Here is a 16,604-nt window from a genome sequence, read left to right as displayed (position 1 = left end):
TTAACTCTTATAATATACTTATATATATATATATATACTTCTTTGTAACTTGTTACATAAAAAAATACTTTTTCTTATACAAAAAATAAAATAAATGTAATAAAATAAAATAAATCAATTAATGTTTTATAATTTTTTTAAAATTTCGTCAAGTTTTCCTATCAATTTATCTTTCACTTCCATTCTTTCTCTATGTCTCTTCGCTTTTTCTTCCTCAGCAATTTTTCGGCTTTCTATAATTGCTTGTGCAATGTCACTTGTTTTACGTTTACCTGCAAATATACATATTATTTAGATTTTATCGATAACACTATCTTTTACTAGAACTTCAATACAAATAGTAGCAAAAACTAATTCAATTTACAATTTGTAAATTATGTGCTGACTTACGAGATACTTTAATATTTACATCTGAACTTTCATTGCCAGAAGTTTCAGAAAAGGTCGACAAGGAGCTGGTACTTGTTTCATCATTATCAGATTTTAAAGATACTTGTCCAGTAGAGGAAATTGTTGATAAAGGCCTCATTGACGGTTTTTTTCCTAGCAGATTGTCCATCAGCTAAACAATTTATAAAATTAATATTATAAACTTGTATTAAAATAAATAATCATAATGTATTACTTTATATACATACTTTACGTCTTATATTAAATAATATTATTAAAGAACATAGTAAATATTTGTTATATGCTAATAATTAAGTTATTTTCAAACCTCTGTAACTTGAAAAAAAATTATTGCTATTAAATCATAAATAAATTAATAAAGCATTTAAAAATGTAAAATTTCAACTATACGCACTATCAATCGTTTTTCTAAATTTCTTTATTCTTCTGTATTTTAGGAAAAAAGGAAAAAATTCGATGATTTTTATTAAGTGGACTTTGAAAATAACTTAATTTTTAGCAAAATATAAAATATTCCCTGTTTTTATAGTAGTGTATATTATATACTTACTTCAAAATATTTCCAAGATCTTTTGTCATTGCCCGATTTGTTATTATGGTCCTTTATAGATTTGTATGTCCTCTTCATTGTGTTAACTCTTGTTGTACATTGCTTTCCTGTAACCTTGTAACCCTTATTATTTAATTCTTGAGCAATTTGCTCCTATGCCTTTTTTTGGGTAATTTTTCCTGATTTCATTTCTTGCTCTCGTTGCCTATATTCTTCAATTAAGAGCAATATTCCTTCATGAGACCATCTAAAACCTATAAATAAAAATCTTGTCATATGTTGTGCTAGATTCATAAAATATTAAGTCTGATGCAGCGTCTACAATGGCAGTAAGTTATAAGGTCGTAAGCAAATCGACTAATTACAGTTAAGTTTTCTTATTAAAGCTTAACTATTAATTGGTTGATTTCCTTACGACCTTACAACTTACTGCCATTGTAGACGCTGCATTATGTTTCATGATACTAGAACTTGTTCAACCTCTCGATAGAAATAACGTAATAAAATTATAAATTTGTATAGAAACTGTAAATTGATTGGCTACACATTTTTTATTGAATTCTTGTATCATTTGTATGGATATAATAAGACTTTATAATTAAAAAAAAAAATTCAAAGTTTACCTTCTCCTAATTCTTCTTCCGTATTATTAATTGAATTATCCTCCTCTTCAATATTTATAGCTGCTGAACTATCCATAGCTGAAATATCCATTGTAACAGCTGCAAAAATTACTTGTTTGAATATGTAAAACATTATGTTGTAAAGAAAAAATGATAAAATTACAAACCAAGATTTTCATTTTCAGCTGAAGAGCAGCATGCTGTATCATTTTTGGGCAATGTCAGCACTTTTGGAGTTACTAGAAAAGAAAAAACTTTACAATAACAGTGAAGTTAATGTATTACATTGTTCGCTTAATATGCGTATTAAATGAAAATAAATTACTCCATTGCCATACATAAAAACTGTTAAAATTTTTATTAAACACTCACCAGTCGAAATATTTTGACGTGCATAATTTAACAGTGCTGAAGCAAAAGCCATATCTACATGCAAATAATAACATTAAAGAAAATGACAAAAAGAAATAGATTTAAGCAAGAAAGAAGAAAAAGGAGAAATAGAAAAGACATTCAAAGTAAAAGAATTATCACAGTAACTCCCACACAAAGAAGAATATAAAAAATTATTACAAGATTAAGTACATATTACAAGTAAATAAAATAGTTATTAAAAAACTAAAAGTTTAAGTTAAATTTTAGTCACCTTTTTCTTTCTCACAATTATCAATATATATTTTTCATGTAAAAAGATTACAAAAATTTACATAAACCCGTTATACGGTTATTGTATAATTTAATCTATGCACCATATAAGAGGATATAAAATAAATAAGTATAACTAAATTTTTTCAATTATAATAAAAATATTGAACATAACCTTCAACTTACCGTTTTCTGCTTTTACGGCATCATCGTGGCTTAATTTTAACTTATATAGTTCTTGTGATTCTGGGTCGAATATCTGTATCTCTGTAAATTCCATAGCAATCTTCTTGTTCACTTTTCCTGGCCTGATCTCTACCTGATGATTTCTACCTGACTTTTGTCATAATAATACAAATGGCGAACGCTACCGTTGCTGTTCGCGGAGTTCGCAAACGCTTCCAAACGCTAACGCTACCGGTGCACTACCTCGGAAGGAAGAGCGTTGGTAGTGAGCAGTTATGACGTATAACACTACCAGTAATGACGTCACAACAGCGTTTGGTAGCGCTATCATAGGGCTCCGCGAACAGCCAGTAGCGCTAGGTAGCGCTAATAGCGTCTCCCCGAACGCACCCAAGGTACGACAACGCGCGCATACGCGCGTACGCGAAACGGCAGTAACACCGTAATCGTGCCGGCGATATACTGAATTGAATTGCTTCGTGCTTATCTGGAGATTTCGTATCCCTACATTGGGTGCGTTCAGCCGATACTCCGCTAGCCTAGCAATCGTGAGCAGTCGCTCGTTTTCGCTCGTTTCCTCTCCTTTGACCCAATGGATTAAAAGGAGAGAAAACGAGCGACTGCTCACGATTGCTAGGCTAGCGGAGTATCGGCTGATCGCACCCATCGTGTTACCATCGCTGCCGGAAAAGAAGGTTCTCTACGCTTGGCAGAAAGTGACGACTGACACGTTCGATCCCGACTTCGTTGATCGCAGAAGAGCTGAACTCGAGGTACGTTTCCGATTTGCAATTATAAAAGTATCGTGCGATGAATGTTGTACCCAATTATAACCTCAAATGAAGTTGTGCACGTTGCTGAAAGATATATATATATCTTGATATATAGGCTACGGTCAACGTGATACAAATGCTCTGGAGCGTTCTTCTTCTCCTTCTTTCTTCATTGAAAGAAAAGAGAAGAGGAATGCTTCGAAGCATTTGTAGTGTCACGTTGACCGTAGTCATAATATCATATTAATACATTATTTTATTTTTAGACGTAGCTGTTGATGAAAAAGAATTAGATGGTGACTTAATTTTGGGAGATATAGGTCAAGGATTGCCATTTAAAGCTGGTACGTTTGATGGGGCTGTCAGTATTTCTGCGCTTGTGGTTGTGCTATGCAAGCAAAACTTTGCACAATCCTACAAAACGTTTATATCGTTTTTTATCAACGTTGTATGCATGTCTGTCAAGAAGCGCAAGAGCAGTGTTACAATTCTATCCAGAGAACGCTGAACAGGTTGTTGATATATATATATCTTGATATATAGGCTACGGTCAACGTGATACAAATGCTCTGGAGCGTTCTTCTTCTCTTTCTTTCTTCATTGAAAGAAAAGAGAAGAGGAATGCTTCGAAGCATTTGTAGTGTCACGTTGACCGTAGCCATAATATCATATTAATACATTATTTTATTTTTAGACGTAGCTGTTGATGAAAGAGAATTAGATGGTGACTTAATTTTGGGAGATATAGGTCAAGGATTGCCATTTAAAACTGGTATTCTTTACGTAAACATAAATTGTGAAATACTCTGTTGTACTCCAGTAGGTAATACTTTTTCTAATTCTTCATGATCTAACCACTGGTATTTTACGTTATTGTTGATATCTCCATCCATATGTTTGGCTAAGAAATAAAATATTTTAGCACCATAACTTCCTTGCTCGCAAAGCTTCTTAGGATATTGTATTTGTAGGATTCAATAGGTGCATTTCCATAAAACTTCACTTTTATTGTTGCACTACATGTATCTTGTAATACTCTCTCCGCAGTCTGTAAAAAATTGATAAAGAATATTTTCAAATCATTTTTTTGTCCCCATTAAGATACGAATTACCTAGATATTTACTATATCTTCATAATAAAATCCATGTTTTTGCAGCTCTCGTATAACAGAAATCCAAGTACAGATGTGTGAACGTGCTATAGAACTTCTTGTGCTACTTGAAGATCAGAGCTGCTTGCTTTTGGATATTGGTTGTGGGTCAGGGCTCAGTGGCAGTGTATTGGAAGATCAGGGACACGTATGGATAGGTGTGGACATCTCTTCAGCTATGCTTGGTATATTTTAATTATGGTGCGATACAGTTATATTTTAAGAATATTTTTTTACAGCATATGTAACATATGCATATATATATATATATATATATATATATATCTTGATATATAATCATATTAACACATTATTTTTAGACGTAGCTGTTGAAAGAGAATTAGATGGTGACTTAATTTTGGGAGATATAGGTCAAGGATTGCCATTTAGGGAATACATAAAGAAAGCCAAGGGTAAATCATTGAAGAAAAGTAGGGACTGGATTTTAGAGAAGAAAGAAAGGCGGCGCCGCGGCGCCGGCAAAGAAAAGAAGTTAGAGATGACTCCAAATTTACTGGACGAAAGAGACCCGGGAGATTCTAATTGTAAGATATACTTCGTTAATATAAAAAACACTATTTTAATAATTTTTTTTAAATTTATTACTGTTATTTATATTTATATATTACTGTTACTTATTATTATGAGAACAAATTTATATTATATTATTTACATATTATTTACAGCTCGACTTGAGAGAGATTGGCAGCGGGAATGGAGATATTGGTCAGGGCAACATTGTGTTGCAAATACAAAAGATACGTAATGTAGCTACGCTCAAAGGAAACGAAGAATCGAGATCAGTTCCGCGGATGTTAAAATTATCGTTGACAGATGGAAAGAATAATTTTCAAGCCTTAGAAGTTGAACATATATCGGCTTTAAGGTATATAAATGTATTAGATTAGATTGCGTTACTTACTGCCTTGTGTCGCTTTTTACACAATGTCTCTTCTAATAATTTGTTTTATATAGAAATATCGTGGATAAAGCACTGAGAAGCCTGCAAAAGACCGACAGCAGATATAAGTAAGAGAATTTATTATTATTTTTCTTTTTCATACACTTATCGTAATTATTAATTGAATTATAATTTTATTGCAGTAACGCCACTCGCGAACCACGAGAGTCGCGTGGCAAACGGGAAAAGAAAACCGAGGACAGTAAACCAAACAGCGGAAAAATATCCCTATTCGACTTTCTCGAGGATAAATTACCTGTACAACCTGAGAGCGTCGAAACAACTAATTTGTCTCAAAACAGCTACATACAAAATAATAAAAGTAATCAAGATCGTTTTGAATCAAGAGGATTTGATAATTATATATATATATATATATATATATATATATATATATATATAGATTATATAGAGACATTATTATATATAAAGATTATATAGAGACATTATATAGAGATATATAGAGACAAAGATTATAAGAGATACAAATTTTTTATTAATTATATAGAGACATTATTATATATAGATATTATACAGAGACATTATATAGAGACATTATATAGAGATTATATAGAGACAAAGATTAAATCCTGTTGCTCTCAACGTCTGCCTCTGCCTCGTCTACCCCAATGGTAATTGGGTGATGACAATTTATATAAGAAGGCCATGAACCTTTCTTCTTGCCGTCGTATCCCCGCGGCTCTGCCTCTTGGTCTCCAAACTGTAAAATAATAAAATTGTATAAGAAATTTTATGAATTAAATACATATAATATGAATTAAATTTTTTATATATAACGAGAAGATATTTATTAATTTCGATTAAGATGGTTTGTTTCGATTAAGATGGTTTGATTAAGATGCATTGTTATTGCGATAAATGTTACCACATGCCTCAGTGGTCGAATTGAGACGACGCCTGCACGGATAGCGGGAGGTTCCAGGTTCAAACTCTGGCTGGGGTAATATTTTTCGCAATCGCAATCAACTTATTGGCGGAATATATCATGAATATGTCATTACTTTCTGTTAAATATATATATAATATTAATATTACCTTGTCTATCATCTTCGGCATCGAAACGATCGGCGACGACGGGATCAGCGGCGACAGGTCCGGCGACGACGGGACGGGGCGACGACGAGACGGTCGGCGACGGAACCGGCGGCGACAGGTCTGGCGACGGGACGGTCGGCGACAGGACGGGCGGCGACGACGGAACCGGCGGCGACAGGTCCGGCGGCGACGGGACGGGCGGCGACGACGGAACCGGCGGCGACGCGACGGGGCAGCGATATCGGTGGCTGATCCCGTTAATTCTAGCCCGAAATCGGCGAATTCGTTGTCATCATCTAGATCCATCTAAAATAAAATAAAATAGCAACATTGTAATTATGTGAAATTATGTGAAATATATTTATTGAAAAGACAGTACTTACCATTTGTACTTTCGCGATTTCTCTCAGTATGAAACGGTCCTCTAACCGAGGACAATACGGCTTCTTCTTCTTCTTCTTCTTCTATTAGGTTGGCTCTTTTCAGAAGACAATACGGCCAGTATTTGCCACTGTTTGTTATACAAAGTCTGGAATGAAATCGGCGACGATGGCGGGTAAAGTGTTTAAAAGCGTGGAATACCCTTATAGAGTAGAGAGCCTTTAAGACTATATTCGGAAACTTCACTCTGGCCTAGTTTATACTGATCACTTGATACGCGTATTAAATAGTAAATAAGTTTGATTATTGGTTTGATACGCGTATCAAGAGATCAGTGTAAACTAGGTCATTCAAATACACACCAGCGTCGTTCTGGAGCCTTATTCTCGAATCGTTTTCATGAAACTCGCATGCGAAATTCAATGTTTTTCAAATAGAAAGTCGCACACGAAAATCATTAGGGCAGGCTCGAGAATACGGTCCCTGTCCTTGTTCAATTTTTAGTAACAAGATAAAGCGATGCGGTGTGCACTCGAATATAGTTTTTGAATGCAGCCCTAAAGGCTCTATCTATACACGCCGATAACGTCGCCGCCGATCATGTCACCATCGATCACGTTGCTGTCGATCACGTCGCCTATCACGTCGTCGTTGATTACATTATTCGTGGTTGTCGCGTTCCGCGTACGCGTTACCGGTTCCTACGCTTTGTTGACAAATACATTGTGGGATTAATAGCAGAGAAGAATTATCTCTGTTGTTATTAATAGTATTTCGTCGTTGTTCGTGGCTCATAAGCTATTTCGCAAATAGCTTACAATCTCATCATATATGTGAGTGAAGGTTATATTGTCGATATATTGCGATATCTCTGAGACAATATCTTTTCTGTGAGTGAGTGAATTGTTAACAGATTACATCTAGCGGACGGTGAGTCGCGTCAGCACCGCTCCTGTTATCTTATACCCATAACGAGGCCCATAACAAGGTAACTATTTTTTTAAGGTGCCTTTTCACGTTGACACTCAACGCTCATTTTCAGCAAGAAAAAATCTTCAGAAATAATATATGTATCTATAAGATATTATTACTTAAAAATATTACTCGAAAAAAATTAACTCTAATCCATCCAACGTTTTTTCCGTCACTTCATTCCGCCAATCATGCACTTTCGTGTCTCACGCATTTTTCAGTACTGTTAACAGCTTTGAAAAATTCTCAAAAAATTATTATAGTATTTTTATACCTTCGACTAAAAATCAATGTAAAGAAGATTTGGAAATTATTTATTTAAATATTTTTTTACAACAATTATATGTTGAAAGACGCACGTTACGACTTGTTTTATTTAAAAAATCATAACTCACGAACAAATTTACAAAATTTAATGCTTCAAAGCGCAAATTAAAGCTAAAAGTAGTGCGAATGAGAAAAAAATATGAGATAATTATTGATTAAATAAGAATACTTAATTTTGTCGCCGCAAATTTGGTAATTTTTAAATGGTACAGAAGAACTTTAAGGACTTAAGGAATGCTAGAAAAAAAATTTCTGAATAAGAAAACTAATTTGAAGTGTGACAGATATTTCTTATGTAAAAAAATTAATTTTTTTCGTAGTTTCTCTCCACCTTTTCAATCTGCCTCTGAGCCATAATAGTCCTCTGTGGAATGTCAAATTTTTTTTTGACAGAAATATTTTTTAAATACGCTCAAATTATACACAAAAATACATTTTTACCGAAAAAAAATCTCACTTACCTTTCACACAACACTTTCGTGTCCCACGAGATTTTGATTGTTCGCCGTTTCGAGAGTAAATGAGCTACGGCTCTGAAATTTCTGTCTGATGCTCCCTACTACAACAACTTTTTTTAGGCGTGGAGGAGATAATCCCACGCTCGTTTGTTTTTTGGAACAAACGATCGCTAGAAATCGCGTGGGACACGAAAGGGTATGGTTGGATGGATTAGGGTTAATATTTTACTTATTTCGAAGTCTATGTTTGATTATGCTGGGACGATTAACGATGATTCAGCGACGACGCTGAACATTAAACAAATTCAATTTTATTTCTTGGATGCTAGCGTCAAAGCGATACCACTACATTCACCTTATTGATGACGCTTATTTTCAATGTCTTATGAATTGACACCTTAAGTGTGCAAGTAGAAACCTGCACATTGATTTCTCATAGTTTTTAAGTGGGCAAGTAGACTTGCACATTGCTTCCCCATAATTTTTAAGTATGCAAATCATAAATTTACTGAGTTCTAGAATAAAATACCTTTCCCAGGTAGCACATACACGTTTCAAAAATGTTTTACAAGCATTTTTCCGAAACATTTTATAACCGATTTCTAGAAACATTTTTCATGAGTAAAACTGTCCATTCGAAAAACGTTCGAAGAAACGTTTCTTTTCCGATAATTTAATATGCTTTCGAGAGTTACGTCACAGGTTATGTAACATAATTAATTACTCGACAACCATGCAGACAATTATCTTCAACTTTGGCATGGACGACAGATTTCCATAAATGAATATTTTCCATAAATTTGAACTAATTCTTATCAAATTGATTTGACTAACCAACCTCCTTAATATTTTTATGTCGAAGAAAACTACATCTAAAATAGTTAACAATTTTCTGCAACAGCATTTTGTTATTCGATTATTACAAAATAACTTTAAAAGATATACAATCTTTATCAAGAAGTACATCTGCTACGCGTTTTGTATTTCTATTACGTTTTTATTAATTTAATTAGTACCGTTTAATTATGATAATTAGTTGTTTAAAAAATTAAATGCCGAAATTGTTAAACTGCCAATGAGCCCCGATCTCTCTTATTGATGTGCACCAGTTCAGGAATTTCTTCAAAATAAAACAAACATATAAACGTTCTTTTAATAGCCACGTTCAGCAGAACGTTTATTTTGCAACTGTTGGAAGTTTTCTAAGCTCAAATTTGTCCGATGACAAATAGATTAAGACCGGTAGGATAAAATTAATTTAAGTAAATAAGTGGATATATGTGCATGGATAAAATAATTTATTTTGTGCAATAATTAGTGCAATATAAATTTAAATGTTTAAAAAAAGACTATTAAAGCTATTATAGATAAATATTAAGTCAAACCTTACCGATGACCTTGACCTTGACATATGTTGTCAAGGTCATCCTTCTGAGTAACCTTCAAAAGGTTTTAGCTGGCAGTCATTGTTTATTAAAAAGTTATAAACAAAAAAAGTTTAAAAAATATAGACCTGGGTTTTTTACGAGCAGAATCAATCACTATTTGTACTTGCGTTTGTACTTGCGGGGATAATTTGTACTGCAAAAATATAAAGTTTTATTAGTAGAATCAATTACTATTACTTGTACACTCGGGATAATTTGTGAAAATATAAAGTTTCAGATTTTCTATCCTCACCGTTCGTTCGGAAACTGTCCTCCATTTTCTGTACTTAAAAGTATTTAAAACAAATTTGAAGATTTTAAAAGTACATAATTTTAGAGTTATTTTAGCCGACCCAGCAACTAATTCCTTTAATATATTTTACTTCTGTCATGCTAGATGCTAGTACTCGCATTCTTTATTCATTTTATGCTTAGTATTCGTAGTCGGATCTTATTTTTATGATCGTTTTAAGTACAATTTTAAGATATTTCAAGTCAATCACAAAGCATTTTAAGACATTACTTAAGATAGTCTTGAAATAAGATTTGACTATAAATATTGGGCTATTAAATTAAATTGTATTATGTAAATATATATTTTCTTTTGCAGGTCTTCTGGAAAATATATATAATCCGGCTGCTCTTTGGCGCTGTATAACGGCTGCCACAAGCGCTGGCAAACATTGGCTGCTATTAGCGCTAAATTTTGGCTGTTTATACGGCTATAGTTGTAAAACAGCTGCATTAGCAGTCATAGAAAAACATCTTATTTTCAACAAGTAACATGTCTTTACACACAAAAAAATACATTACTTTAATGCCTACAGACAGAAATATAATTGTCCAGGGTCAACGGCTGACGGACATACATATGGATCATTTCCATAGACTTTTACAAAGTTGTTCAGATTATAGACCTGTCGGAATACAATTGCCTGATATGATTCAACCTGTATCACAAGATAAAAAACACATTCAAATATTGTGTAGCTCGTCACATTGGGTGTGTTGTTATTATGATACAAAAAATATATTTGTATATGATTCCTTACATAATAAAACATTGTGTAAAAATCATGAGCGATTCTTGGAAAAATTATTTCCAGCACATGACTTTAAAAAACATCCCGTCAAATTTCCTACTGTGCAACGTCAACCGAACAGTAGCGATTGTGGTGTTTTTGCTATAGCTTTTGCTACTTCATTGTTATTCAATATTAAACCTGACAAAGTAAAGTATGAACATAAGTTTATGCGTTCACATTTAATACAAATTTTGGAAAATAATGTTATTCAACATTTTCCTCAGGATTTGCAATGTGCTAATCCTCAAAAGGTACTTCCATTAGCAGTGATAAGAGCTAGAGAGGCTAAAGCGACTGCTGAACGTATAAAAAAGACATTTTAAAAGTAATTATGCTATAAAACGTCGTGCAGAGGAACAGAATTTAGAAAATCGCGTTACAAAACAGCAACGATGCAAACAGAATTTACCAAATAATTGTGCTCAAGATTCACAATGTGCTATTTCTCAAAGAGTACTTCCATTAGCGATAATAAAAGCGACAGAAACTGAAGCAATTGCTAAAAGTGCAAAGACACATTCTGAAACTAATTATGCTACAAAATCTCGTGCAGAGCAGCAGGATTTAAACAATCGCGCTATTATAAAGCGATCCAAACAGAATTTAAAAAAGAAAGTAATTTTAAAATGTAAAGAAAAAAATATAATTATTTGAGGCAAATGGATTATGGACGCTCATATGGATCATTTCCATACACTTTTGCAAAGTTGTTCAGATTATGAACCTGTCGGAACATGGCGAATCCAATTGCCTCAATTTATTCAACGTATACCAGAAAATAGAAAACATATACAAATATTGCACAGTTCGTCAGTTCCGTTCAATTGTGGAGATCCAAAACTTAGAGATAGAAACGGACATTGGGTATGTAGTGTCACGACTTTTTACACTCCCGGACCGCTCCGGGACGTGTGCCGGATCAAAAGGACTTAGGAGAGCGGGATGGTTGGCCTCTCCAGTGATTTCCTCGCACCTCCGATACTCCACGAAATGTTCCAAATGTTGGGCGCCAGACGCGTACCTTCGCATCCACGAAATCGCGAAAACCTAAACGAGACGCAAAACGAAGTGTGGAGGTGCGTGGAATCGGCTAGCTTGACCTAATCACGGGCGGGGTTAATGAAGGGCAGCGCGATTTTCGGCGGGGTGATACGATAATTTCATACTCACTCAGATAACAAAGAAAATAACATTTATTGAGTACTGGTTGTCGAGAAAATAAATTCAATAAACAAATCAAGAAATTGAGTCTCTAATAAACACGCTGAAGGCTCTATTCTCACACAATTAATAATCGAGTCGAAAACCGTACGAAAACTCTGTCGCAATAATATCTTAACTTAACGCGAGATATTCGGCTCGGGCGCAACGGAAAGGCGCCGAGTCATTAACCAAGCAAGTCGCGATATCGCCAATAATGTTGGGCGCCAGGTGTGGAGAAGGCCACACCACCTTTAACTCGAAGTACGCGTCTAATAACCACGGAACGCCAGGAAGAACTACGCAAGTAACATCTAAACGCACGAAGCGTGTGAACGCCGGTAATTTCTTAACGCGAATACAAGTCTAACATAATTAATCAATCGGCGGGAACGACATTCGACCGCGATTAACAATGCTATCGACATTCCAACGCAAAATTCGAGATTATCACGAGCCGGGACGCCATAGGACGTAACGCGATTACTACCGGACGCAAGTTTCTCAACGCGAGAGCACAATTATCACCCGTAATAACGAGATCCGAACACAAATCGATACGCTAACACCGACGCTCGAACAAAAGAATTTCCCGACGCGAAGAAACGGTAACGCAATTGACGAAATACCGGCCCGTATGCGGCCGTACACCAAGGTCGCGAGGACAACGCAATATACTCGCGATATCGAACTCATTAACGCCTATCACGATCTCCAGGGATTCGCCATAACGCTTGTACCACGGTTCCGCGGCCACGATACCATCCCGAGGCCCTTCGCTCTCGTTATCGATCGCGAAATTGCACTCAATCTTAACATACGTTATCCCGAGCGAGAGCGTGCACCGGAGGGCGGTGTCGTGGCTTTACATAACGCGATTTACGGGCAACCTCACCGGTGATATGCCTCCTCCTGGGCTCCTCGCCGTCACCTTCCTCCACGATCCTCGATCCGCCAGACAATTATCGAAATACCCGACTCGGGGTGGCTATCGCGTATCTTACAAAACGTATCGTGCCGACGGACGACCAGAGAGTGAAACGCTAAACTCGCTCGATTGCGGAATCGATACGGTACCCCTTCCTGAGGGGCGCGCGAGCCAATCGGGCGCGAGCCTGCAAGCCCGCGGTGTCCCGGCGCAGTGCTGTCGATACGAGATCCTTCGGGGGCGGGTAACGGTCCCTCGGCGGCGTACAACTCCTCAAATCTTGTCCTTAGCGGCGGACGGAACTTTGCTCGTGCCGGTGTGCCTCCGGTTTGACCCTGGGGCGGTGGCCAGCCACCCCGTAGGTCGATGTTTTGTGGAGATCATTTGCTGAAGCCGGGTGTTTACCCAAGCGCTTGGGGCCCCGCTATCGGCGGCCTCGTCCGTCGCTGCCGTACGTGCCGCCCGCCTGCCGCGTTGCTCTCGCCAGCCCGCGATCTCTGCTGCTTCCGCGTTTGCCACCCCTCCTGGGTTATCGATCGTCCTTGATTTCCTTCGCCAAATACTCCCTCGAAGGTTTGCCGTGGTGTGGGTGAGGTGCCGCGCGTATTACATTGCAAAAAGAAACAAAAAAGTAAACAAAATGCGGAAACGCGATTAAATACGACCCCTGGAGATCTCGTCGTTGCCTCCCTGGTCCGTCCCTGGGCGCGAAATTCCGCGTCTTGTGACGGCGGCGGGGCGCCGCGACGGTGCGGCGAGCCGCAACGTCACAAAGTATTAGAAAGGATATGAAAAAAGTCAAAAAAATAGTACATAACTTGAATTGTGAAAAAAATGTGTCACGAAAATAAGAAAAATTAAAAAGGCATGGTCGCGTTAATTAGAAATGTTATCAGCAGTGTTCTTTAAATATCGATATAAACAAAAAACAATTTGAAGACGGGCAACGTACATAAGTAGACGTGATGATAAAGACGTTTTACAATCGTAACGCGAGGTTGGGAAACAATTTATGACCGGAAGACTGACGAAAAAAAGAAAGAAGAAGGAGAGGGAAAAAGAGAGAGAGAGAGAGAGAGAGAGAGAGAGAGAGAGAGAGAGAGAGAGAGAGAGAGAAAAGCTGACACCCCACCGCGCGGTGCTTTAACGAGAAAAAAACCTCCAGTCGTCGAGCAATTTTATTTACAATGGTTAAACGAAATCTTGAAGAATGTAAGCGGTGAACTCGTAAATCGCACCGCGGAATCTATTGTGCTTTGACTTAGAAAAATAAACCCCGTTACATCACCGTCGTATATTTCAACACACAGACACGCGACTGTATAACTTGGATGGAAGGCAAAGTAACGCTGTTTTGCATTCTCCCGCACGCTTCGCGTATTCAGGGTACGATGAAAAAGCATATTTTTCAAATACAATGCGTTAAAAACTACCAATTAGTCAGTCCTTCCCGGCGCGGGTGTTCTTTGAGAAATGTTAATAGCGAATATCAGCAGGAAGTTACGCTTGGAAAACAAGCGAACAAATACAATCCCCGCAAAAGACATCGCGTGAAAGTCTCGGGTGAGACGGTAAGTGAATGTAAATACCAGTACAGCTTAAGCCGAGGATGTCCCAGGAAATGGAAATATTTGCGGATGGTTTGGTGCCACGAAAGTTCGGTATTCATTTAAATGGCGATACCCACAAGTTCTCGATTCTGCTAATCAGCTTACTGATTTTCCTACGCGCTAGTTTCACTCTGATATTAGTTCCAGATATTTATCGTGAAATTGTCTTGTTAATAATAGCCTTAGAATTAATATCAGCTAATATAAGCTATTAGGTAAGGTAAGGTACATGATTAAGAAACGATAATTCATGCCTAACTTTAGATAAGAATTTTTGCACTAGTTTTATATAAAAGAGACGTATTCTTTGTATGAAAGAATAATACTAGCTTGATAATGCGTTAACGATAAGTATGGGGTATAAAGACTTTCAACTCCTTACAAAGAAAATATATTTTTCTCATAATCATATAGCAGATATATATATATATATATATATATAAATTCATTTATAGAGATAACGATGAAGAGTCTAACGAAGATATATACTTAATTATGTTTTATTATTATTTGACTTTGAAAAGACAAAGTTTTCATTGTTTCATCGCAAAAATTTATAACGCTCTTATATTTTTTTCTGACTGCGAAAAAACACAATAGTACTTTGTAAACATATAAGTGGTTTAAATTGCTTTTCGCGTGTCGTATAAGCTTATTGATCCGATTATATGAGGTAAGTCGTAAAATTTATTGGTTATCGCTTCATGAAACCAATAGTTATCGATTTGATGTAAGAGATTCTGCGATCGTTTCTACATTTCTGTGTTAATTTTATATAGAAAGATCGTACAGAGAGAATAACAGAATCGGATGATGGTGGTTAACTATAACAAGAGAAATTCGAACACAAGAACGTAAGCCAGACTCGCGATGTTATTTATCGACGACGGCGATATTCGGTTAATAAAACGGTGCGCGATTACACGGAGGAAAATTTTATCAACGTAAGTTCGGATTTGTTTTATCGGTTGTACTTAAATGCGTGTTTCCGAATTTACCTATTTCTCTCTCTTTCCTCGAATGATGAGTACGTACGTTACCATGAAAGGAAAGTACAATGCTTTCTGAATCCTTCTCGAGCAAGCAGGTGTGTATAGTCGTTACTCTTTAGGATCATTTGTTCAACCGTTACGTTAAGGGTCAGGGCTAGAAATGATAAACGACCCGTTCTCTTTACCCACCTTCTCGCCATCGGGCTTCGTCCCGTGTGTTTCTCCTTCGAAATCACCTCCGAGGGGAATATAACGGGCGCGTTGGAGGAAGAAAAAGGAAAGAAGGGAGAGAAATACGACCGCCCCGGTCCCTTCGTTTACCTTCGTCTTAATGTAGGCGAAATTTAAAGAGGCAGCTTCTCGCTAGCAAGGATTAAAGAGAAAATTCGTGACTTCGATTGTGATGACGATCAAGATGACGATCAAAACGACATTGATGACGGCGCGGGCGCATCGACGGAAAAAACGCGTAAGGAGATACGCGAAGACGCGCCGCCCTCGGGACGATTAAAGGTCGAGTGTCAATACCGCGATTTTTGACGCTCAAGCCGCGCGATTGCAGCCGCGCGTCTTTGATTAATGTCTGCTTTGCATGTAATACAATGGAACTATTGCCAATCCCGCGTTTTTAGTCGTTCGACTCTAGCGATTGTGGCGACGCGATTCAGAATCGCGCGACTCAACTGCTCCTGGAGCAGTCTAGCCGCGCGGCTCAGTTCACTTAATTGTATTTGGAGCAGTTTAGTCGCTAATATTTTGGCAAGTTCTACTTTTTAATTAAATTAACGTTCCACAACATGAATGATTTTATGCTGTGTGAATTGGTGAACAACTATAAATGGTTATATGACCCACAAGATAAAAATTA

At 36.7% G+C, this 16,604-nt stretch overlaps 2 protein-coding genes across 11 annotated transcripts; one reads left to right on the top strand and one right to left on the bottom strand.

The window, feature by feature from the left end:
* Position 1: 1 nt before the first annotated feature.
* Positions 2-2,702, bottom strand: LOC139824000 (uncharacterized). Of its 3 annotated transcripts, XM_071796494.1 has the most exons (7): positions 2,416-2,702; positions 1,957-2,010; positions 1,752-1,823; positions 1,585-1,683; positions 962-1,215; positions 391-562; positions 2-272 (listed from the first exon to the last, which is right to left on the bottom strand). In XM_071796494.1, the coding sequence occupies exons 1-5, from the start codon at positions 2,507-2,509 to the stop codon at positions 1,115-1,117; spliced, it is 420 nt and encodes a 139-aa protein (XP_071652595.1). In that variant the 5' UTR covers positions 2,510-2,702; the 3' UTR covers positions 2-272; positions 391-562; positions 962-1,114. The 3 variants fall into 2 exon arrangements, with proteins under 3 accessions (XP_071652595.1, XP_071652596.1, XP_071652597.1); XM_071796495.1 differs by lacking the exon at positions 1,957-2,010.
* Positions 2,703-2,800: 98 nt separating this feature from the next.
* Positions 2,801-5,635, top strand: LOC139823999 (uncharacterized). 8 transcript variants are annotated; one of them, XM_071796491.1, is made up of 9 exons: positions 2,802-3,188; positions 3,509-3,532; positions 3,655-3,700; positions 3,883-4,011; positions 4,346-4,524; positions 4,660-4,884; positions 5,026-5,225; positions 5,315-5,368; positions 5,444-5,633. In XM_071796491.1, the coding sequence occupies exons 5-7, from the start codon at positions 4,374-4,376 to the stop codon at positions 5,103-5,105; spliced, it is 456 nt and encodes a 151-aa protein (XP_071652592.1). In that variant the 5' UTR covers positions 2,802-3,188; positions 3,509-3,532; positions 3,655-3,700; positions 3,883-4,011; positions 4,346-4,373; the 3' UTR covers positions 5,106-5,225; positions 5,315-5,368; positions 5,444-5,633. The 8 variants fall into 8 exon arrangements, with proteins under 8 accessions (XP_071652589.1, XP_071652592.1, XP_071652591.1 ...); XM_071796490.1 differs by having other exon boundaries at positions 3,503-3,532; XM_071796486.1 differs by having other exon boundaries at positions 3,455-3,532.
* Positions 5,636-16,604: the final 10,969 nt, after the last annotated feature.

The sequence above is a fragment of the Temnothorax longispinosus genome, unplaced genomic scaffold (assembly GCF_030848805.1).
Source record: "Temnothorax longispinosus isolate EJ_2023e unplaced genomic scaffold, Tlon_JGU_v1 HiC_scaffold_24, whole genome shotgun sequence".
Classification (NCBI taxonomy): domain Eukaryota; kingdom Metazoa; phylum Arthropoda; class Insecta; order Hymenoptera; family Formicidae; genus Temnothorax; species Temnothorax longispinosus.
The sequence above is the reverse complement of the archived record's forward strand: the minus strand, read 5'-3'. Positions and strand labels throughout refer to the sequence as shown.